Source organism: Pelodiscus sinensis, chromosome 27 (assembly GCF_052426305.1).
Source record: "Pelodiscus sinensis isolate ZL-2025 chromosome 27, ASM5242630v1, whole genome shotgun sequence".
Lineage (NCBI taxonomy): Eukaryota > Metazoa > Chordata > Testudines > Trionychidae > Pelodiscus > Pelodiscus sinensis.
Window position 1 is genome coordinate 2,591,375 of NC_143078.1, and position 23,897 is coordinate 2,615,271.

At 45.6% G+C, this 23,897-nt stretch overlaps 1 protein-coding gene across 1 annotated transcript; it reads right to left on the minus strand.

Moving 5' to 3' along the window:
* Window positions 1-459: 459 nt before the first annotated feature.
* CAPZA1 (capping actin protein of muscle Z-line subunit alpha 1) lies at window positions 460-23,294 on the minus strand. The gene is made up of 10 exons (XM_075909965.2): window positions 23,147-23,294; window positions 10,526-10,589; window positions 8,240-8,291; window positions 6,905-6,968; window positions 5,299-5,505; window positions 4,755-4,834; window positions 4,263-4,341; window positions 3,648-3,719; window positions 1,331-1,393; window positions 460-650 (listed from the first exon to the last, which is right to left on the minus strand). The coding sequence occupies exons 1-10, from the start codon at window positions 23,183-23,185 to the stop codon at window positions 510-512; spliced, it is 861 nt and encodes a 286-aa protein (XP_075766080.1). The 5' UTR covers window positions 23,186-23,294; the 3' UTR covers window positions 460-509.
* Between the last annotated feature and the right edge of the window lie 603 nt (window positions 23,295-23,897).

Genomic DNA, 23,897 nt, shown 5'->3' on the forward strand with positions numbered 1-23,897 from the left:
CGTGTAAACTCATTCCAGATATTAAAGTCTACCCTCTAGGCCCACGGCTAGGTGGAGATCAGAGACCAGCAAATGTGGGAGATGCGTCTCCTCTTCCAATCTGACAAACGTTCTGGAGTACCTGAAGCGCTGCATAAGGGCACAGGGAAAACACTCCCAAGACCATCTGCCTGTGTTTATAAAAGGGCTTTCACGGCTAGGAAATTTTCCAACCAGTACAATTACAGTGACTCCCAAACAGAGCTCTATCACTGAACCGTTAATGTGGATCAATTCAGATGACCTCCCCGTGAATACAGTAACAAGAAGTTTAGATGGTAGGGAACACAAAACACAAAGACAATGCTATTTGTTCAATAGTCCTCCATGAAGCTAGAAAACTTGTTAACTTTGAAAGCCCTAGCAAAATGCCGCCCGGGTTTGGAAACCACCTACTTGGCGTACGACCACGTCTGTGGGTTGTTTTTTTTTGTACGCTACACCGTTTCCTCAATCTCATCAGTTCTGCCTTAAGCGTTCTGCATTTCCTTCCCAATTTTGTAGCTGAGGATTTTGTTCCAGTCGATCTTGGTGCGAGTGACGGGCAGCTGTCGGCGCAAGGCTTTGAACGTGGTGTCGGACATAGTCTGATAGTTTTCGCTGATTGCCGTCTGCAAGAGCAAGCACAGTGACAGCGTCTGTCTGAGCAGAACTACAACAGCAGGAAGGTCGCTCCTTTCCAAAAGCATGACTCAGTATTAGAGGCAGGCATGCTACCTACCACCTGACAAGGCAAACTGAGCAGGGGGGAGTGTCTGCGTGTGGAGGAAAGGTGTCTCTCGCCACCTCTTCCTTCTCAAGTGAATTTATCTGCAAAAGGCCTTGTGTTCAGTCCCCTTTTTACACACACAACAAGCAGTGCCTGGAAAGCTGCAGCAGACCTCTCCTTAGCAACGGCTCTTAGTCACAGGGAAGTAGAGGTGAGCGCACCCACTCATTGGCCTGCCCCAGTGTGACCGTCTCAGGAAATGGAATTAGTGACTTTGCACTTTCCAGGCCCCGTTCCAGCTGCCTAGTTAATATCCTCTGCTATACTGCTGATTTTGCCATTTGTTTTTATGCACATACACAGCCCCATAACTTTGCCTGGTGGCTTACAGAAACAGCTGTCCCTGCTCCAAAGAATTTACAGTTCAAACTGGAACTAGAAAAAGAAGAGAGAACAAAACTAGAGCAATAATCTCTCAAGTTCTAATCATTTGTAAATAGAGGGAAGTATCTTTTTAAAAATCCATGAAAACAAGCAAGCCTATCGGAATTACATGGCTCTGTCCCTGCTACATTCTCTTACCTGATACTCGTTTTCCGCATGTTCGATGATTTTGATAAATTCCTTGGCTGTTTGGACATCATTCTACAGAGAAAGAGGACAAAAATTACCTTCAAGTTCAAAGGCTGAATATAAAATCTAATCAATGTGTTTCTTTTTAGAATGAAAATTCTGTAACTACTTAAGACTGGGGCAGTCAATTATTTTTTGGTCAAGATCCACATTTCTTGGTGAAGGTACAGTGAAGGTCCAGACTGCAGAGAAAATAATAACAATCCCCACCCCCAACAATAATGATAATCATAAGTAAATAAAGAGGTAGTAGGGTGCATTCAAAAGTGCCTGGCGGTCTGAATTTGACCACCACCGCCTATTGACGACTCCGACTTAGATCATCCGGGATTAGGCATCAGACAGAGCTGACAGTTTCAGACCTGCATGGGGCCAGTGCCCATTAGCAGCTGTGATTGCTGCTCAGCAGGGTGCAGCAGAGGCAGGAGTTAAGTGAAGCTGATCTCCAGTACAAAGTGAAACACAGGGCTGCCCTCTAGTGAGCAAAAGAGAACTGGGTGTTATTGAGATGCCTTGTGAGCAGACATGACTGCCCCGCTTTTCCTTACAGCCTATTTCTCATTACAAGACTTAGCTTTCTTTACACTAGCACATGTTTGTCACCAAAAGGCAGGTTTTGGTAACACGTGAAAGCGTTTACTCAACTTAGTTGAGGAAAAACACCCAGTTTTGGCAACAAAAAGCTTCCAGCCTTGCGAGACTTTTGTCTTTTCCCCTCCCTTTATTGTCAACAAAGAGCCAGTGTGGACTTTGCTTATGTTTTTTCAAGAGAACTGGATTCTGACAGTATCCCAAAATGCCTGCCCTGGTGGCTGTGCTCAATGTTTTGTGATTTCTGCTGCCCTGCAGGCCTGCACCCCTCCCCTTTCAAAGCTCCCAGAAGTGTCTGACAGATGAATGAGCTGCTCCATTTGGGGATCAAAGAGCAAATCATTGGAGTGCTCCTGTTCTGCCCACAGGGACACAGAAGCAGGTGGCTGCTACAGGGGAAGGGCTGGAGAGACGGCCGTGCTGCTTGGACATTCTCCAGCACGGAGAGCTCACAGATCAGCTCTGCCTTCCTACCACACTGCACTGTGGGGTGCTTACCCACACTGCTTTATTCTGTCTGTCAACAGGGTGCTAGCCATGTGGCCAGGAAATGTCGACAATGGAAGGCAGAAAAACGGGTTTAACCTTTTTTCACTTTTGGCAACTTGCATTTCTCACCAAATTTTCCCAGTGTAAGACATAGTGTAGGGGTAAACGGAGGCAGTCCATGGTATTCTGCTAAGAATCCCTATTAAAATCCTAAATTTGAGGCCAGGCCTGAGAACACTCAGAACAAGCAGCTAACATGACCCTGGTCGCCCTGGCAACCTCATTCCAAGAGGGCCTCACTCCGATAAGGCTCTGGCTGGTACCAAAACAAACTTCATGGAAGTCCTTCTCACTGTCTCCTTTAACCCTAGATAATAAGCCTGGATCCCAAGGACCGCGCCAATGCATGGCAGTATCACCCCTGCAGTAGACGCATAATAATTTCAGCAGACAAAGTTGCCGTCAACATGTCTTTTGTTTATGTTGGCTTATTTAGCTTGTTAGGAATAACTACCTGTATTACTGATAAGATGTTTAATTGGCGGTGGGCAGAGATACTGTGTAACTTTTGTAGTTTATTGGCTTATGTGCTCATTACATCTTGCCTCCAGAACCTATGAAATTGCTTCCACTCTGCCCACCTGCTGTCTATATAATTCAATGTAATGTTTTGATTGACTAGTGCTCTCCAGATTAACCCCGGGTTGGTACTCCACCACTGCTGGTGGACAATAAATCCTCTATTTGTTTTCACCTGCATCCAGAGTGTCCAGAATTATTCCCGACACATAACCTTAGTTACCTTCTCTTCAGCACGGGTGAGGAGGACTCCCAAGCAACCATAATTGCCTGATGTTGGTGCTGAAGAGGCAAGATTTTTCAGAAGTGTGGTGTTGCATTTTAGTCCAAATTCTCCTTTTTCCTTGCAAAGGGAAGCAAAGGCAGCTAGTTCCCCCTAAGGCATACCCGACTCTTACTCAAAGCAGGAAGATCAGACAACATCCTGCAGTGTGAAGTCTACAAGCAGTGTAAGTGGCTGCACTGACTGGTCATCCTATAACTGGATCCAAAGCCTTTGCACAGTAAGCGACACAAGAGTGGAGTCATATCGGAGAGGAAAGCTGCCCTTGCTGACTGAAGGCAGCAAGAAAGAGCTGCTGAAAGGTTGTAAATTCTCCATACTCACTGAAACTGTTACAGAGTCCTGGATGTCTTTATGGCTAACCAGCTGCACGTTGCCATCTTCGTAGTAATGAACCTGCACAAAGAAGGAACAAGCACAGTTTATAATTACTATTATACTAGAGGCCCCAACGAAGCCAAGCCATTATGCTAGGTGCTGTCCACAGAGACAGCCAAAGACCAGGTGAAACACATAGCTGCAGTGCTGTAATACTACTTTCAGCCTGCAGTGGAGACTAACAAAGTCTGGATGGATTTTCCAAGGGACTTTATTCTCAGCGAGGACCTCTCAATATTATGCTAATGCAATAAACACTCAATACAACTGGGCTGAGATAAAGGGTTCACAGGACAACGTGTAAGCTTCCCTCCTGGTTAGCAGGGACCAGGAATGAAGTGCAGAAGTTGAGGCACATGGTAATACAATCCCCCATTTGGCCAGACTTTTAAAAGCATTGCATTTCTTTACTATCTTTAACAGCCACTGCATAATTCACCAGACAGGAGGTGTCCCAGTCTCTGTGTGCACCTAACCAGTACTTTTCGGAGACACACCCAGAAGCACTACTTGAGGAGCAGCAATGCAATCGCTGTGACTCTTGCGGGCAGTGGCACTAACCTGGATCTTCAGCACTGCAATCACCTGAGCCGTTGGCGGCGTGATGGTAAATTTCCACTCTGATCTCCAACGGCCATTCCTAAAAAGAAACAACGCCCAAGCGATCTTAGAACCCAGCGTTCAGCACCAATGGGGAAGAGCCCAGGATGCTGCCTCTGCTCCCGGCATTGTGACCACTCATCCCTTCTGCGCAGTGCAGCTCGAGGCCACAGGGCATCAGTACTCTGAGGGTACAGTTTGCTTGGGCCTCGGAACCATGAGGACGACAGCACCTCTTGTCACTGGCTGGCTCATGCAACAGCACCAGGGCCTCTCTCACAGCAGTTTCATCCAGCCTGCTAGCGAAGCAGGCCAGAAGGAGAAGCTCTTGGGAAGTGGGCAAGAGAGGAAGCAGAAGGCCTGTTCTGGATTAGCCTTCTGCTTGGGAGCAGGCATGGAAAGGAAGGCTTGTGCTCCAAGGGCAGGAGCACAAACCCTTCCCAATATTCTTACCAAAAGTTTTTGGGCTGAAACTGGTGGCTCTCGATACAGGCAATAATTGTCTGCTGTCCATCTATAGTCTTGCCGTAAACCTGGTTTCATAAAGAAATGACAAATTAGCAATTCCAGTGCTGAGTTCTTGCTGTGTCTATTCCACCAGCTTTGTGTTTTTAACTGCAGCACCAGAGGTGCAGCCTCAACATCCTGCTACAGCACAGAGCTAAGAGACAGCAGACAATGCACACGTACCATCAATTGTCTTATCTGTGCCCCTTCCTGGCTAGCTTACCACTGGAATGGGCTGCAAGGTGCATTAGTGCATATTTATCCACAGGTAGTGGAGGGAATGAAGGAAAACGTTTTGCCACTGGCTCACACAAAACGCCAACCCCCAGCAAGTCTAAGCTCGTCTTATTATCATGCTATTCTGCACAAGAATAAAGATCTACAAAACAGACACTGATGAAGATGAGTGCCAAAATTCGGTACAAAGTCTCCCGATGGGACTACCAGACAGGGAGCAAAAGCCATCAATGAAACAGGGCAGGTACTTAACAGTACAAAAGCCGTTGGGATAGTGATCTTTCACATATGCCCTCAATGCGTTGTCACAGGCATCTCTCCATGGCTTTAGAGCTGCTTCTGTGTCCTCGGGGTGGGGATCACTTGCTTCTTTCCTTAAATGATCAAACTTAAAGGAAAGTTTGTTCCTTGGGTCCAAAAATCGACCATTGCCCAGGTCACCGTGCTCTGTAATTAAAACCTGAAAAACAAAAGGGAAAAATCAAAGTGTTTCTTTATGCTGATTTAAATGTTTTGCTGTGTCCCTGCAGTTCCTGAGTGCAAGTCTGCTAAATTTCACCACCCACAGTATTATTGGTTTCAGATAAAACCTTAGGACTTGACGCGGCCTCTACTCTGCAAGGACATTCATGGTTCTATGGTTTATTTAATGATTTGTGGTTTGCTGCAAAATCCTTGGACAAACTCCCTCTCTGACCATGTTGTAGCTGCCCAGTCCAGAGGTGCTGCATTCAGTGAAGTATAGAAAGCTCACATCATGGTTTGGGACCCTTTGTATGAAATACTACACAAGCATCAATTATTCTGCTTCTGTAAAACTATACTAAATAACTCAAGCCCCCCTTCTTCCTCACTCCTAGGGAGAGGGGTGGGTGTCCCTCAGGCACCCATCATTTCCTTCTCTCTTATTCCTTCCAGAAGCCTTGATGTGGTGGTAACTGCTCCTCTGATCACGGAGAAAGAGTAGAGGTGGTTACTTCACTAGGTATTGGGTTTAGGCTGGGCTGAATGGTCTTTAGCAGCCGAACAGGGCATTCCCTGCCCTAGCAGGTGAGTCATCTCAGGAGCCAGACCAAGCATCATATTTCTCTCCCCCAAGTTGTGGCGTGTCTGTCAAATCTGTTTCTCTTGGCAGCGTAGTCCTGGTATACCTCCCGTGCCTGCTCCGCTTGACCAAACCCACGAGCTCGGGTGGACACAGGGACACAGGTCCCGTACCAGTGCAGAGCTCAGAAACCAGACCATCTTTTGGAGGCAAACGGGAAGTTCTTTAGACTGTGGTTTTTATACAGGAGAGGGAATGCCTGGATCAGATGGAAATGGAAAAAGAAGAGATGCTATTTTTAAGAGCCTGATGCTGAAACCAATGGGAGCTGTGAGTGCACAGCATTTCAGTGCTATCAAAGAGCCCAGCAAAAAAGCAGTCTGTGTTCGCTCTGGCTCAGGCAACACTCCCACGGGCTTCAGCAGGGAGGTGTGCCTACGGAAGCAGTACTGAACTGAGCCCCATGTTGTTAGTAATACAGAGCATGCTCAAAAGGAAACATTCAGGCTGAGATTCTTCTGTAAGGATGGAAGTTTGCTGAGTGCAAAGAAAACTGATGTGATCCAAAGATCTTATCAACATAACCAGGGCTCACCGAACCACGGCGAGCTCCGCTCGCCAGCCGCACTGTCTGGTGATCTGCGCAGATCGTTCTACGCACTAGCAGATCACCCGAACCCAGCTCTTCCGGGTTGTATTAGTTATGTTCAGGGCTCGACAAATATCTAGATTGTTATGGAAGGCTATTGTCATACTGCAGGGATGGTCACCAACATAAAAACCTACAAAGACAAACAGCAAAACTCTGCCTTACCTGATCATCATACCCTTCTATCTTCACTGGCGTGAACTGATCCATATTGTACTGGGCAAATGCACTGTTAATAGTTGGAAAACAATGTAAGCTTTGACTGTGCAATCTTTAGTATTTATATTTTCACCGAGGGTACATCTAGACAGCAGTGTATTTCGGAATAATGACATTATTCCGAAATAACATAGTCTGCATCTACAAAGCAAGCAGTTATTTTGACATAAGGTCAAAATAATGTGGTGCAGAAGAACTTCTTATTCCAACTCCTGTAACTGTTATTTTACGAGGAGTAGGCGAAGTCAGAGGAAGAGTGGTCTGACTCGGACTTCCTGCTGTGTAGACAGCTCCAAAAGCCAAATTATGCTATTTAAACTTAAGCTACACAATTGACGAAGCTCAAGCTGCGTAGCTTATTTCAGCTTTAGCTCTGCTGGCTAGACGTGCCCCACGAGACCAGTAAATACAAGCCTCAGGACAGAGAAAATGTCCTTGTTTAATACTTGCATAGACACAGAGCTCTTGGAAATATTTTTGGTGTGATAGCTAAGGTACAAATTGACCTGGGGTAAATGACTGGTCTCCTGGGATGGGAGCAACATAAATATTTTGAGATCTTTGGTATAGAACAACCAACTCTCAGTAAGGCCAGGTCTACGCTACCAACTCAAATCAGTACAAGTACGTCACTTCAAGATGTGAAAAACCCCTGAGCAACTTAGTTATACCAACCTAGCCCCTGGTGTGGGCAGTACTAGGTGATGGGAAGGTTTTCCCCTTTGACATAGCTACCACCTCTCTCTTCAGTGTAGTAGCATCTTCACTAAAAGCACTGCAGCTGCAGCACTGATGTGTACCAAGCCCTCAGTCCAGCATGCTGGGGGGACAAGACAGACTGGAGTGCCCAAGGGGACTGTCGGTGGCCCTGGTAAGACTGTTATTGCACTTCAGGAAATCACACTTGTTACTGGGTTGGGCAAAGTGAATTGTAGAACATACAAGCAGACTGGGGTCTCTGCCCTGCTTCTGGTCTGTCTGCCCACCCCAAGGATGGCACTCACAATGGTGAGCCACTCCAGACAGCGTGACAGGTACCTGTCAGGTATCCTTAGGAAGCTAAAAAGTTACAATATACATATGTTGGCTCTCCCCATTTGTGCATGTTCTATTATAAAAAGGAGACTAAGCAGAATGTGTGAAAAATGACCCTCCCTCCATCTTCCCCGGTGCTTTGGTTGGGAGAGGGAAATTACACTACCTCTGCCACTGATCGCAGTTCACATCACTGTTGTCATTAGACTGAAACACAAACACACACGTTTGTAAACCAATACTTACTGTGCTGCCCCTTCCCTGAGAAGATTGTCATTGTTAAGCAGTAACCGGACATCTAGAGCAAAGAAAGCGTTCAGACAGGTTATTAAAATGTCTGTCTTTGCCCCACTAAAACCAAAATGGAACCAGATGCTCAACAAACATTAGAGTAGCTGTAAATCATTTTACTAAACACAGTGTGTGGTTGTATAATGGGACTAAATTCTCCCCAATGCGGTCTATTAAATGATTCGGATTAAAGGCTGGTAAACCATAACCATGCTAAGCAGAGGGGCTATACTACCCCTCAAGGAATTAGCTACTGCTGAAGTGGTTAGAACACTGGACTGGAACCCAGAAGACCAGGATTCTATTCCTTCAGTTGGCCTGCTGTGTGACCTTGGGCAAGCCACCTTGCTCAATGCCTCAGTTTCCCCATTTCTAAAATGGAGATAATGATGCTTTGTGAAGTGCTTTGACATCTACTGGAGGACACTCTATATAAGATTATTGTTAATAGTAGAATAAGAACTAAAAGTCTTCCATTATACTCTCCCTTTATCACAACTTTCTGAAACATGTACTTTTGGGGCTGGAATTTTCATTCTTGGTCACCGTTCAAAACAGATTTTTTTTTTTTTTTAAGAGAAAATCTCTTGAGCCACTTTTGAGCTACGGTAGAATGAAAATAAGCCAACAACTAGCCACAAAAGTCCAGCCACACCATTGCAGGACAGTGAAAATAGCTCATGGTCTTTTACGATGATGGGGTCCAAAATCAATTACGTAAATAGAAAGCCAGTTACTATTCTATCTCCATAACATAAGCTTCAGAGTACCTGATGATATCCCTTTACAATAAGGTTTTACATTTGTCTGGTAAAAGCCAGTTTAGAACATTTACGATTCATCACACCACCATCAAACCAATGCTGTTCCAAAAGTAGCAGAGTGAAAGAGCACCCAGACAATCAATGTTGCATTCATCTGAATGACTTTTCAAATAGTTGAGATCAAGCCTGAAAGGTACTAAGGAAACACAACAGAACAGCATCCAGATGACATGCTTATATAAACAAATCTCACACAACAATTTAAGTTAAACCTAGGATCTTGGGTCATGATGTCAAAAATGGCTGATTTGGATGAGTTTGGCTGAGTCTTTAAGTGCTTATGGGTAGGTCAATGCTGCCCTCTTTAGTGCTGAAGCAAAATGCAGGACAATGTAGCACTTTAAAGACTAACAAGATGGTTTATTAGATGATGAGCTTTCGTGGGCCAGACCCACTTCCTCAGATCAAATAGTGGAAGAAAGTAGTCACAACCATATATACCAAAGGATACAATTAAAAAAATGAACAAATATGAAAAGGACAAATCACATTGCAGAACAGAAGGGGAATGCGGGGGGGGGGGGGGGGGGGGAGGGGGGGAGGTGGGAAGGGGGAGGAAGGAAGGTAAGTGTATGTGAATTGCTGATATTAAAGGTAGGGAGAGTGGGATGTTTGTGAGTTAATGGTATTACAGGTGATAATTGAGGAAACTGTCTTGGTAATGGGTGAGAAAGTTCAAATTCTTGTTAAGTCCTCGTTGGCAAGTGTCGAATTTTAACATGAATGACAGTTCAGAGGATTCCCTTTCAAGTGCAGATGTAAAAGGTCTTTGTAGCAGAATGCAGGTGGTTAAGTCATTGAGAGAGTGTCCTTTCTGGTTAAAGTGGCAAGAAACTGTTTTCTCTTTGTGATCTTGTCTGATATCTGTTTTGTGGGCATTAATCCTTTGGCGAAGTGTCTGAGATGTTTGTCCAATGTATATAGCAGACGGACACTTTTGGCACATGATAGCATGATAACTCTTTAGTGCTGTCATTCTTTATTGCTGGAGGAAGAGGCTGCCCAGCAATTAAAAAATGAACAAACATCCCAAATGAGGAGTGCTAGCTTTACTGCCAGCATCCCAGTTCTCAGAAGTCAAGCGCTGTGTATATTGGTGCTTTTCAGTACTAAAACTTTTCTCTCTTTTCCACCCCTAAACAACTAATGCTTCGCGGTTGAAAGTGACAGCGGGGAGACAGCCTAAGTTGAGACACTAACAGGGTCTGATTTCCAGAGAGTGCTGTGTATCCAGCCTCTTGCAGGGTGTCACAAGTCAGTATTTAAAACCATTCACCATTTTTTGAAAAGTCTTGGCCTTAAGAAGTATAGCCCCTTTGCCAAGCGTATTTTGTGAGCCACTTTAAACATTTCCTTTCTGACAACGGCTAAAATCTGGAAAATCCTATGAACAGTTTAATTTTCTTCATTTACTCACCATTAAACACTTCATTAAATTCTCCGGGCGGTGCATGAGTGATGAATTTGGCAGCTATACGGACCTGCAGTAAAACAGAACAGTCATTAGACTAACTTCAGTAAACAGTGAAAGATTTTTGTTTAGGTAGCAACAACTGCAACGTATTTACATCAGCATAGCTCACTAGCTGAATGTTAGAGCTACAGATAATGCTTTTTAGAGCTATTTATGGTGAGATGTAGGCACAAAAAGCGTCCCTGAGTTAAGCTTGGCAGAATCTGATTTTGATTTTTTTATAAAGTTGATGGATATGGATGTTTATGTTTAAGTATTTTTAAAGTCTGTATCAATGTAAATGGTAACAGTTGTGCGAATACATGTTATATGCATTTTTATCCACGTCATCAATTAAACTGTTCACAACTGTATGCCACCAGCGGCAGCCCATCCCTGGACTGAGGCTGGGAGCCTCCTCCTAGCAGTGGCGGCAGCAGCAGCCCCCAGCCTTAGGAGCACACTGCCAATGGCAGAAGTCTGGAGCTGGGCCCAGGAGCTTCATGCTGCCAGCAACGGTAGCAGCAGCCCCAGCCCCCACTGGATCCCACTTGGTCAGTTAACCAGTTAAATGTTAGGTTAACCATTTAACCCGTTAACTGATTAATCAGGATTTTACACCCCTAGTTAGGAATCATTAAGAAAGGGATAGAGAACACAACGGAGAATATGTTATTGCCTCTATATAAATCCATGGTAACCCCACTTCTTGAATACTGCGTGCAGTTGTGGTCCCCTCATTTCAAAAAAGATACCTTGGCATTGAAAAAAGTTCAGAAAACGGCAACAAAAATGATTAGGGGTATGGAACAGCTGCCGCCTGAGCAGAGATTAACAGGACTAGGACTTTTCAACTTTGAAAAGACTAAGGGGGGATAGGACAGAGGTCTATAAAATCATGGCTGGTGTAGAGAAAGTACACCAGAAAAAGTTATGTATTCCCATAACACAAGAACTCAGGTCACCAAATGAAATAATAGGCAGCAGGTTTAAAACAAACAAAAGGAAGTATTTTTGCACACTACACACAGAAAACCTGTGGAACTCCTTGCCAGAGGATGTTGTAAAGGCCAGGTCCTTAACAGAGTTCAGGAAAGAGCTAGTAGAGGACAGGTCCATCAATGGCAACTAACTAGGATGGGCAGGAGTGGTGTCTAACCTACATTTGTCAGAAGCTGGGAATGGGTGAAAAGGGAGAGATCACTTGATGTTCTATTCACTCCCTCGGAGGCACCTGGCATTGGCCACTGTCGGAAGATACTCAGCAAGGTGGACCTTGAACTCCAGTCCCCTGCCCACACGGCAGGACCACGCACGGTCAGATCATCCCTGACAGGTGTCTGTCCAACCTGCTCTTAAATATCTCCAGTGATGGAGATTCCGCAGTCTCCCCAGACAATTTATTCCAGTATTTGACTACCATGACAGGAAGTTTTTCTTAATATCCAACCTAAACCTCCCTTGCTGCAGTTTAAGCCCATTGCTTCTTGTCCTATTCTCTGAGGCCAAGGAGAACAATCCTCCCCCACCCGCCCACACAACACCCTTTTAGATACCTGAAAACCACTATCATGTCCCCTCTCTGTCTTCTCCTTTCCAAACTAAACAAGCTCAGTTCTTTCAGTCTTCCTTCATAGGTCATGTTCTCTAGACCTTTCCTCATTTTTGTTGCTCTTCTCTGGACTTTCTCCAATTTGTCCACATCTTTCTTGAAACATGGCACCCAGAACTGGACACAAGACTCCAGTTAGTCGCTGAGTCTATATGGTTTGGACATCACAGCTTATCATTTTTAGGGATCATAACAATCCATTTGTCATGGAAAAATGTGGAATTTGCATTTTTGCAGTGAATCTTTAGTTTTTAACTGTTGTAAAAAACCACAGAATATATACTGTATCCATAAACTCCAATTTATCTGAGCCTCCATAATCCAATTCTCCATATTAACCAAACCACCAGTTGCGTAGTGCTCAAAGCTCGGGCAGCTGGAGCTCAGACAGACAGTCCATGGACAGCTAGTAGTTCAGTTAATATAGAAAACCACATAATGGAGGCTGGGATAAACAGGTTCTACTGTATATCAATAAAACACTTGTACCTTTATATACTGTAGTAGGGAGACTAGTTCATAGAACACTAGAACTGGAAGGAACCTCAAGAGGTTGAGTCCAGTCCCCTGCCCTTGCAGCAGGACCAGCCACCATCAGGGATGGTCTAACCATGGGTTCCCAAACTTGGGTGTGTGAAGAGATTCCAGGGGGAGAAAAGATGTGAGGCAACCCAGCACCCCCAGTCAATCTTCCCCTCTAAGTTTCGCTGCTATTTTTGTTTTTTGGCCCCCGTCAGTTCCTTTTTTTTTTTTGCTCTATAAGTGTTGCTGCTATTGGGGGAGGGGGAGGGTTTCTCAACAATCAAAAAGGGGGAGTGATGCCGAAAAGTTTGGGAACCACTGGTCTAGATGGTGCTTTGGTCCTGCCGTGAGGGCAGGGGACTGGACTCGATGACCTCAACCTAGTTTAATGTTTCATTTTTGTCATGGAAAACCATGGATTTTCATGGGCTTTTTTTTTTTTTTTAAATCAGAGAATTGAAGGAGGGTTAATTGGAGAATGCTGAGATCATTATTAATGCCATGTTAGTCTCTCTTCTGGAATCATTGCTTGGAGTCTCTGGTTAAGGAAAAATCTGAAAACAATTCTACACAGTATGTGGAACCATTTCTGTCATGTGTCAATAAATGGACTTGGTGCCATTCTGTATCACATTGCTCCTTCACTTGTCTAGAATTGTACATTGTACTGTAACTTGTACTGTGAGTTAGGGAGCCAAGCAACTAGTTGACTATCTGATAAGCAAATGCTTATTGGATAGTGGACTAGTGACTTGACTTGTTGCTTCCCCCCGTCCTTGCTGCCTCTATCAGAGAGAGGCAGCAAGTGGGGGAGCAGGATCTGGTGCTGGGGGAAGCCGGCTTAAAACCCAGTTTGCCCCAGCACCATCTTTGTTGGGAGAAGGGGCAGGGGCGCAGCAGGGAACCTGAGGTGAGCTAGGGACTCAAGCACTACCCCACTGGCCCTGGGCTCCCAGCACCACTTTGCTTTTGAAAGGTACAAGAGCCCTCCACCAGGGTGCTCTTGTACATTGCAAAAGCAGAGAGCGCGGAGCCACCAGGGGACTGCTTGAGTCCTCCACTGGCCATGATCCTGCGGTGCTTCCGCCTTTGAAATGTATCAAGAGCTGGCAGGGCTCTTGCTACATTTCAAAGGTGGAGACACCCTTATCGACTAATTGTTACAAATTACATCATAAGGCTTCAAAATGTACTGAAAAAATTAAGGCATCTGGAATCAGAAGTACTATGATAAAAGGTATAAGCATGTTGATGTCTGAAGAAAGTAATACCTGAGATTTCCTGAATTCTGAAGTGGAAAAGGAAAATCAAAACCACATGCAGGGTAGATTTGATTTAAATAATGATTTAAATCACTAATCAAGAAGGCTCGACTTAATCATGGTTTTCTACATACAAGTGCATTCTTGGTTGTCATAATCTTAAAACATATTCTTCACAATTCAGAGAGATATGTAGGTTTCATTTTTAGAAAGTACACACTATACATTTTTAAACAGTGATTTATTCTGAAAACTTTTCACATTAGTTTTACAGCTATATGAGAAAATGAATGATTGTTTGGTTATTTCATTTACCTCTGGTAAATGAAGCAAATATATATGATGTCATTTTGAGGTGAACTAACTGCAATTCAATAGATTAATCATTAATATTTGCTATTAATATTTTCTTGCGATGCTGTATTAGGAGAACAGCACCAGACAGTCATTTAAATCGTTTTATGTAACTAAACCCACAACATTATGTATTCTGGATTTTTTTCCTTCAACAGCAAACATAATATTTTAACAAAACAAGCATATGCATTTTTTAACTTAATTAACATTCAAGTTTTTTTTTAATCCAAAAATATTGGCTTCCATTCATTGAACTTTTTGAAACTTTGCACTTTTAGCAAGAGATAAGGGATTGACTCTGCATATACAAATTTGCCAAGGGACAAATGGGGTTGAGTCTTATTTCTCACCTCTATTATTTATTTATTTAAAGCATTTTTGCAGTAAACAAGCATGTCAACTCTGAAGATACAAATGCACACTCAGAGAACTGCAAAACTAAATATCTCTGATGGTATCTTCTAGACTGAGCACTGAGTCCCATTGCATTACTTCTGGCCCCTGTCCGGTATAAAAAAAAACAAAAAAAAACCAACAAACAGAAAATATCGGACATGTAAAATGTCTGGTATTTTCTGTTTCTCTCAGACGGACGGCTGGCGGGGACATTCTTTCCCGGCCATGTCTGGGGAGGACAGAGGGGAGCAAGATGATATTTACAGGCGCAGCGACCTTTTTTTTTTCCCCTGACATGTTCGGGTTTTTTTGTGAAAGTATCTGGCGACCCTAGATAGAAAGATTAACCTAAATAATCTATACAGAAGCCTCTGAGACCCCTAAAGACTGGGTCCCTAATCCATGAACTATTGGAACCCATTTACAAAACTTTTCTTAAACATTACATGAATTAGAATTTATAATCTCTACTCCATGAGATATCTTTGAGTTATGATGTATCTTAATTAAAACTATCTTTACATATTATTTTATATAAAAATCTGATTTAAATAAATAAAATCAGATTTTTTTATTTTTATCCACCCTGACCACCTGTGTGTTATAAAGTATATTAAATGCTAGTGTGCTGTATCATTTGAATTCACGTGGCTTTGGCACTAAGGCAAATTGTTGAAGTCTCAACAAAAGGTTCCCTAATTCCAAGACAGGCCTGTACAATTGTGATTGCACAATACCTGAGGGAATATAATTCTACTGGACAGGACTCTGGAGGCAGTAGACTCAGCCACACAATAACAAAACTTATATAAAACATACCAATTTTTCCACTTAGTTTTACAGTTATTCATAGCTTTCAATTATGGTAAAAGCTGGCTAAGGCTTTCTTGCTGGATAAGGCATTACATTTACAGGCAGTCCCCAACTTATGTCGGATCCGACTTATGTCGGATCCGACTTATGTCGGATCCGCAGTTACAAACGGGGCTGCCCCAGAGTACACGGACTGCGGGACCTTGCGGTCCTGCCGCCTGTGTACTCTGGGGCTTTGCTCTGCGTCTCCCTGGTCTGCAGACCAGGAAGACGCAGAGCAAAGCCACGGAGGGGTTCGGGCAACGGGGCTGCCCTGCTGCCCGAGCCCCCCCCCCACCCGCGCGGCTTTGCAAAGCGCGGGGAAGCCGGCGGCGGAGCAGTCCAGGCGCGCCTGGGGTGCCTCGCTGTCCGAGGCCCCCCCCCCCCCCCGCGGCTTTGCAAAGCCACGGGGGTGGGGGGCTCGGGCAGCGAGGCACCCCAGGCGCGCCTGGACTGCCCCGCCGCCGGCTTCCCCGTGCTTTGCAAAGCCGCGGGGGGGCTCGGGCAGTGAGACACCCCAGGCGCGCCTGGACTGCCCTACCGCTGGCTTCCCCGCGCTTTGCAAAGCCGCGGGGGGGGGGGGGCTCGGGCAGCGAGGCACCCCAGGCGCGCCTGGACTGCCCCGCCAGCTTCCCCGCGCTTTGCAAAGCCGCGGGGGGGGGGGTGGCTCGGGCAGCGGGGCACCCCAGGCGCGCCTGGGCTGCTCCGCTGCCGGCGTCCTCAGAGGCGCTCCCCGTCTCCCTGGTCTGCTGGTCTCCAGCAGACCAGGGAGACGGGGAGCAAAGCCGCGGAGGACCCAGGCGGCGGGACCGCGGTGCATCTCGGTCCGCCGCCCGAGTCTTCCTGGTCTGGGGGGGGGGGGGGGGGGGCGCAGCTAGTACGCCCCCCCCCAGCAGACTAGGCTTTTCTCCGGACGCCTGTGGCAGAGCAGCTGGGGTGCTGCTGGCTGTTCCCGCAGCGCCGCTCTGGGCGCTACTGGTGCAACCCAGCAGCACCCCAGCTGCTCTGGTCCTGATTCAGCCACTGCTGGTCAGTTTCAACAGCGGCTGAATCAGGACACCTGGGGCAGAGCAGATGGGGTGCTGCTGGGTTGCTCCAGTAGTGCCGAGGAGCGGCGCTACTGGAGCAACCCAGCAGCTCTGCCCCAGGCGTCCCCAAGTCAGCTTCTGCTGAAACTGACCAGCGCTGACTACAGGAAGCCTGAGGCAGAGTTGCTCTGCCCCAGGCTTCCTGGAATCAGCTGCTGATCAGTTTGGGACGCTTGGGGTTCTTAAGTTGATTCTGTATGTAAGTCAGAACTGGCGGTCAGTTTCAGCAGCGGCTGAATCTGGACGCCAGTTCCGACTTACATACAGATTCAACTTAAGAACAAACCTACAGTCCCTATCTTGTACGTAACCCGGGGACTGCCTGTATTGTCTTCAGCCAGCACAGCAAGTAGTTCTAAAGTTGTCCTGTAAAGGCCATTTTGAACATTCAAACAAAGTCGTACAAACATCAAATTATTCTGTAGAAGCACTGTTGAGAGGCCAACCCCCTTCAAAAACATTTTTCTGGTTTTTAGCAGGATGAAGCAGCTTTTTGTAGTTCCACATCCTTAGTGGGGATTTAAAACCTTTCACTGACAGTTTCCTGGTGCTTTCCCGTCCTACCAGTATCATCTCCATCTCAGTTGGGCTGAACACGAGCCAGGGGCCAGTGTCACAGATTCTTGAAAAGCGAAAGCTACTTCTACTTATTTTAAAATTCATGTTATTTTTTTATCCCAAAATGTTCACATGAATTTGAGTGCCACTGACTAAAAAATAAAAAGGCATAAACCAGGGCATGAACTAGGATGGACTATATGCCCACCTAGTTTCCTTCTGCTTTTTGCTGAAGCATTATAGACATTTAGCATTGCTAAAGTGTGTTTTTCCACTGTTTAATAAAATTTCATTATTTAAATAACTCTCATCCTGACGCCGTGTAACTTCTGAGACTGTGCACCAGAAAGCATTAGACTATCCTGGATTGTGATCTGGATTTCTGTATAGCAACTAATATGGACATTGCTGTTCCACAGGTTGCCCTGTAGACTTTACATGGCTGATGTGTGTGCTTTTCTTAGAAAGTGCAAGCATAAGCATAAGGCATGTCATTCTGGAAGTGTTAAAGCATTACTACAACTGCTGTACTCCCAGTACACACACAACTTCATCTAACTGGTGCCAAGATCCATTTCAATAGGAAGGGCTCACAGCAGGGGCTACTGTCTCCCTGCTCCATCTCCCCAACTAGACACAATCTTCAAAATGAGCTTCTAAAATGGACGCTGGACAAACTGTTAAAAAATAATTACACAGTGTCTGTATTCATGAAATACTTTGGTAATAAGGTAAATGATGTGGCTCATCATTAAGGAGCTTTACAACTAGGGATGTAAAAATTCATTTAAAAAGGTAACTGTGTAACCACTAAAAATCCTAGTAGGTACACGCAGCAGGCTGGGCAGTATAAAGCGTAAATAAGCTTTATACTGCAGAAACCACAGCGAAGCTGCCCGGGCGGGTGGGCAGATGCTCTAGTCCCTACCAGTTAACCAGAACTAGTAAGCATTAGGGTGACGCTTGCTGGTTAACGTTTCACATCCCTATTCACAACTGCATTGTATTTGGGGCCCTGAAGAAGAGGTGCCTTATAGCAGGGCTGGGGAACTGTTTTTGGGTCAGAGGCCACTGACCTAAAGAAAAATCAGTCGGGGGCCACACACAAGTGAAAAGAAAAAAAACTCCTCACTGATGTGGCCCTCAACAGAAAAAAAAACAACTTCCTACATTCCCCTTGCACATCAGAACCTGAGGGGCCCTGCCTAGTGGACTTTGTGTGCTCCAGCCCCACTGTGGGCAGTGGGGTGGCTGTAGGGACCCTGAGCCTTACAGGCCAGATGCAGGCAAGCTGGGGGCTGCATGCAGCCCCTAGGCCTGAGGATCCCCACCCCTGCCTTATAGTAAAGACGACGTAATCACCTCTCTTTTGGTATTTTATCTCATCTTAGACCCAAACTCTGATTGCACCTAAAATAATTTGCTTCCTAAAAGACAGAATGCAGACCCTTAGTAGAGGAAAAAATTACGAATCTGTAAGTAACTTCTCCCACTTCAGTAAGACTGGTGAAGTTAAATAGACAAGGTAGTGATTGACTAATCTACATTTAGGACAATTGCTGTTAAATCAGCAAAGCACCCACTGCAAAGACACACAATTATTTTTTATAAAGGGTATCTTTCTCCTCTCCGTCCCCTCTCTTTGCTCTAGAGCAATTTGAAAAAAAGAAGAGGTCCTTATTCTACATAACTGAAAACAGCAATGAAATGGAAGAAGCAGTCTTTGTATGTAGCAAAGAAATTAATTTTATATTCCAAGGTTGTCACATACTATCAGCGTGCCGACCTATGTTGGTTGCAGAAGTGTGAAACAGACTATTTTTGCAAAACTGACCGACTTCCTGGCTCATCATTACCATTTCAAGTATCTCTGCAGAGTGCTAGCAGAAACTAACTTCCTCTTTCTAAAATGGGGAAAGCATCTAGTAGTGAAGTCACCCAACCACTATTTTTTTTCAAACTGGCAAAATGTAAGCAGAGAGGGTGACAGTACAAAGAATTCATAAGAAGCCAGAGCAATATACAGAGAGCTTTCAGTATGCTGCATATCCTTTAATTATCCAACATTTATCTATGAATATGAGAAACAAATACTTGTAGATGTGCTGAACTAGATTAATCTTGCTTGATCTTACAGAGATGTGCACTGATTTTTTAAAATTATTTTTAAGTCAGAGCAGTTAAAGCTAAGTAAAAAAGAGAAAGTTTTGCAAAGTGATCGCTAGGTGGTCGATTGGTTAGAGCAGAAGATTATGAGCTTGGACTTCTATTCCCAACTCTGCCAATATCAATGATGACACAGTATCTTGTTTATTCTCAGTTCCCTTCTGATTCTACCATTTTTAAAATTGGGGAAATATCTACTGATGGGGTAAAGGTGGCTTAATTTAGATTTGTTAAAATCCCCAGCTGAAATGTAACTCTGAATTATACAGTATTAACAGCTGAAAATGATATGGAATTTACTCAAAATATACATCTTATGGTTAGAATTTTTATTATACAACAGTGAGCAAACAAAGGGGCATTCTGATGTATCTTTCTCTCTTATTGCAGCTGTTCCATTTCGTATATATCTAATTAAATATGCATTAGTCCACTGGCAGTATAAGTGACTCTATAAACCAGTGTTTCCCAAATGGGGTTCCACAAAGTGAAAATAAGAGTGCCGTGAGAAAATGCCAGTACAATAACATTTTATGATTTATAAATAATATGTGATTTTTGTTCTTAAATATGTGCAATTAAACTAAATGTTGATCTCATGACCTTGTTTAGCATTCATTTATTATCATCCTTCCTTATTTGTGGTTTACTTTTTTCAGCTCCATATATGAGACTGTTATGAGGGGTTCCGCAAAATTCTTTCGAGTTTAAAAGGGTTCCATGAACAAATAAAGTTGGGAAACACTGCTATAAACCATTAGTTAGGCCACTCACCTGTAAGTGGGGAATCCTGGTCCACAGCCCCTCTCATCAGACAGAAGCAAGGTAACTGAACCAGGGTTTTCCCACCCCACCTGAAAACCCTAAACACTGGGCTAAAGTTATTAAAGGAGTGGTCACTCCTCCATTCACTCTGCATGGAGTTCAACATGCTCTGAGCATTTTCACCAGATAGGGCCCTGCAAGCAAGACAATACAGGGCAACACCTAACACACCTGGTTTATGTCCACACCAGGGCTTTGGTATGAGACAGTAATATATGTGCCAAAAGGCATAAACGTATATGCCTTACAAACGTTTACAGCAAAAATCTGGATGTCCACAGGCGTAAGGTGGTGGAATCTCCATCCCTAGAGGTTTTTAAGCCTTGGCTTGACAAAGCCCTGGCTGATGATTTAGTTGGGATTGTTCCTGCTTTGGGCAGAGGGCTGGACCATATGACCTCCTGAGGTTTCTTCCAGCCCTATGATTCTATGTAAGCAGCTCCTGAGTGAGGTTGTGTGAAACACAGCAAAGCCTAATTTTTTTAAAGATATGTGCCTCTATGTTCCTTTGATTGGTTTGTTCCTTCCTTCTGTTTCAAAGGGTCACTAAGGTTATTGATTTAGAAGAGGCCGGGACTAAAGAAAACTACAATTACCGAAGACCAAGAGCACAATGTTCAGGTATCATTTGTTAACTTTGTCTTAAACTGTGGCTTGCAACTGAAGAAAACTGTTAGAAATTAGTTTTAATTGTTCATAAGAGAGCATATTTTATCCTCTACTACTAATCTGACTAAGATGGCAAAGTACCAAAATATCAGCATTTAAAATACTAATGTGCACTTTATAAAGTAAGTCTCCATTTTTAGTATTAACAATCAGCTGGTATTTCTAGCATCCAAGTGAAAGGAAAGTACATAAACAGTCCATAAACAAATCTGCGAAGTAAATCCTTTTTTATGAGCAGAAGTTGATCAGAAAATGCCAAAGAATATTAGGATAGGGGAAAAAATGGTAAAAAGTTAGGAAGAAAGTGAAAAAATTAACTTTCCCAATGGCTACTTGTTCAAACATGGAAAAAATAGAGCAAGAAATCTAGCAGTCTCATACAATTCATGAACACTGTCTCAATAATGTGATAAATGATACAAAGAATGTATCACCTTAATTAGGAGTAGAAAGCAAGTTGTGCAATGCCAACTGCTAACCTTAACACAAAAGTCCTCCATCCACATTTCAATTTCTTAAATAAGTTTCTACCTCTTATGTTGCTTCTTGCATATGAAACCAAAGTTTAATCACAGAGAAACTCCTACTGCTAGTAGAAGCAGATTAAGGAACTGCCACACCCTGACTGACCAGATCTGGGAAGAAAACTGACAACACCAGCATGTTATATACACTGTAATTGCAAGCAGGCCATACTTTGTCTGCCTATACAGGGTGTTGGCAAATTCATGTTCATGAATAAGTCTCAGACTAAAGCCATATATGGTCAAGTTTATGCAGTTAAATTATGGTTATAATTGTTCTTGCATTTTTGTTGTATTCTTTTCACAGGGGACTATCAGAAAAGCATTTAGGAAAACTGCAACTATTGATGATGATGATACATGTAAAATGAAAGCTTGACTACAGCTACATTGCTAATCTTAACTCTTCTAAAACAGTGTATTTGCTTTGTGGGAGAGGGCCTGTCTGCTCTGTTGATACTAAATATTCCGTAACTTCAGGTGAGCTTGCTACAAAGTCTTCCTCCAACTCATGTGCTAGCTGACAAATGATCTCCAAACTGAAGCGGGTTTATTCAGATGTGCAGCAATTGATACATATGAACAAAAATGGATATTTACAGTTTTTTAGTCACTGGAAAAAACATACTTGAAAAAGCATTTGCACAAAAATCTTAGAAGGAAGCAATCGTCACAAGGAACTGATTGCTCCTTTCCTGGCTTCCCACTAGTGACTTTCTGGGCCTTCCTCCTAATGGCAAGTGTCCAGATTAACTGTGCTGCCAAACAGCCATTCCCACCCCATATCTGTAAATAATAAAAATACAGAGGGAGAGCCCATTGGAGAGACTACAAAGGAAAGGGGGTACTCCTGAGCCCCAATCATCTCTGAAATGAGCAAGGGGAAGGGGAATGGTCCCACTGTTCTGGATTGGGGTGTGTGTGCGCGCACCTGCTATTGGGTGTGCTGCAGAATGCTACAAGGGTTTTGTGTATAGTTTGACTGTCTTGTCCGTTACAGGGCCAAGAGGACAGAATGGGGGGGGGGGGGGCTCTCCGCCCTATGGGGTAACAGTTGAGGCCCCTGCCCTTCACAAGGAAGCAGGAAGGGAGATATGAGGTGGGGGCAGATCTCTGCCATTGCTATGGAAGGGCAATAAGAGGGGTATAATGGGAATGTCTCCCCCTTAAAACAGGTGAATGGGAGGGTACTAAATGGGGGTCTCTCCCAGAAGTAAGGGGAGGAGGAGTGGTCTCTCCCTTTGCTCCAGTGGGATGGCAGTTACTGGGGGGGTCTCTCCCGATGGCACGGGGGGGGGGGGGAGATACTGGAGAGGGTCTTTTGCTCCAGGAAGGTGGCAGGTATTGGGGGGGTGTCTGTCCCCCGCTCCCGGGGGGTGGCGGTGGGGGGGGGGGGGGTCTCTCCCAATGGCACGGGGGGGGATACTGAGGGGGTCTCTCCCTCACTCGCGGGGGGTGGCGTTGGGGGGTCTCTCGCGATGGCACGGGGGGGGCTACTGAGGGGGTCTCTCCCTCACTCGCGGGGGGTGGCGGTGGGGGGGGGGTCTCTCCCAATGGCACGGGGGGATACTGGAGAGGGTCTTTCCCTCGCTCCTGGGGGGGGGTCTCTCCCGGTGTCACGAGGGAAGGAGGGCTACGGGGGGGTCTCTCCCTCGCTCCCGGGGGGTGGCGGTACTGGGGGAGGAGTAACCTGGGGGGTCTCTACCCCGCTCCCGGGGCTGGGGACAGCGGGTCACCCTCCCCCCCGCCCCTACCTTCTCCTCGTCCGACACCCGATCCTCGAAGTCGGCCATTTCGGTTCCTTGGGCCGCCCCGCCCCGCCTGCGCGCCCCCGCAAAGCACGCCGGGAACGGAAAGCCGGGCGGGGCAGCGGGCAAGGGCCCGGGCGGAAATGCCGGAGCGGAAGTGCTCCTGGCGCCATTTTGATAGCGGGCAGCCGAGAACACAGTGCCCCCTATGGGGCGCGCCTAACATTTCTAGTGTAGGATATGTCTAGTGTGCAGTGCCCCCTCCACCGAGCAGGCCCCAGTGCAGTGTGCAATGCCCCCCCCCAGCTCCGGGCAGGGCCCAGTGCAGTGTGCAATGCCCCCCCCCCCCACATCCCCTGGCAGTGCCCAGAGCAGTGTGCAATGTCCCCCCCCCACATCCCCTGGCAGTGCCCAGAGCAGTGTGCAATGTCCCCCCCCCCCACATCCCCTGGCAGTGCCCAGAGCAGTGTGCAATGCCCCCCCCACATCCCCTGGCAGTGCCCAGAGCAGTGTGCAATGCCCCCCCCACATCCCCTGGCAGTGCCCAGTGCAGTGTGCAATGTCCCCCCCCCCACATCCCCTGGCAGTGCCCAGTGCAGTGTGCAATGCCCCCCCCCACATCCCCTGGCAGTGCCCAGAGCAGTGTGCAATGTCCCCCCCCCACATCCCCTGGCAGTGCCCAGAGCAGTGTGCAATGTCCCCCCCCCACATCCCCTGGCAGTGCCCAGAGCAGTGTGCAATGTCCCCCCCCCACATC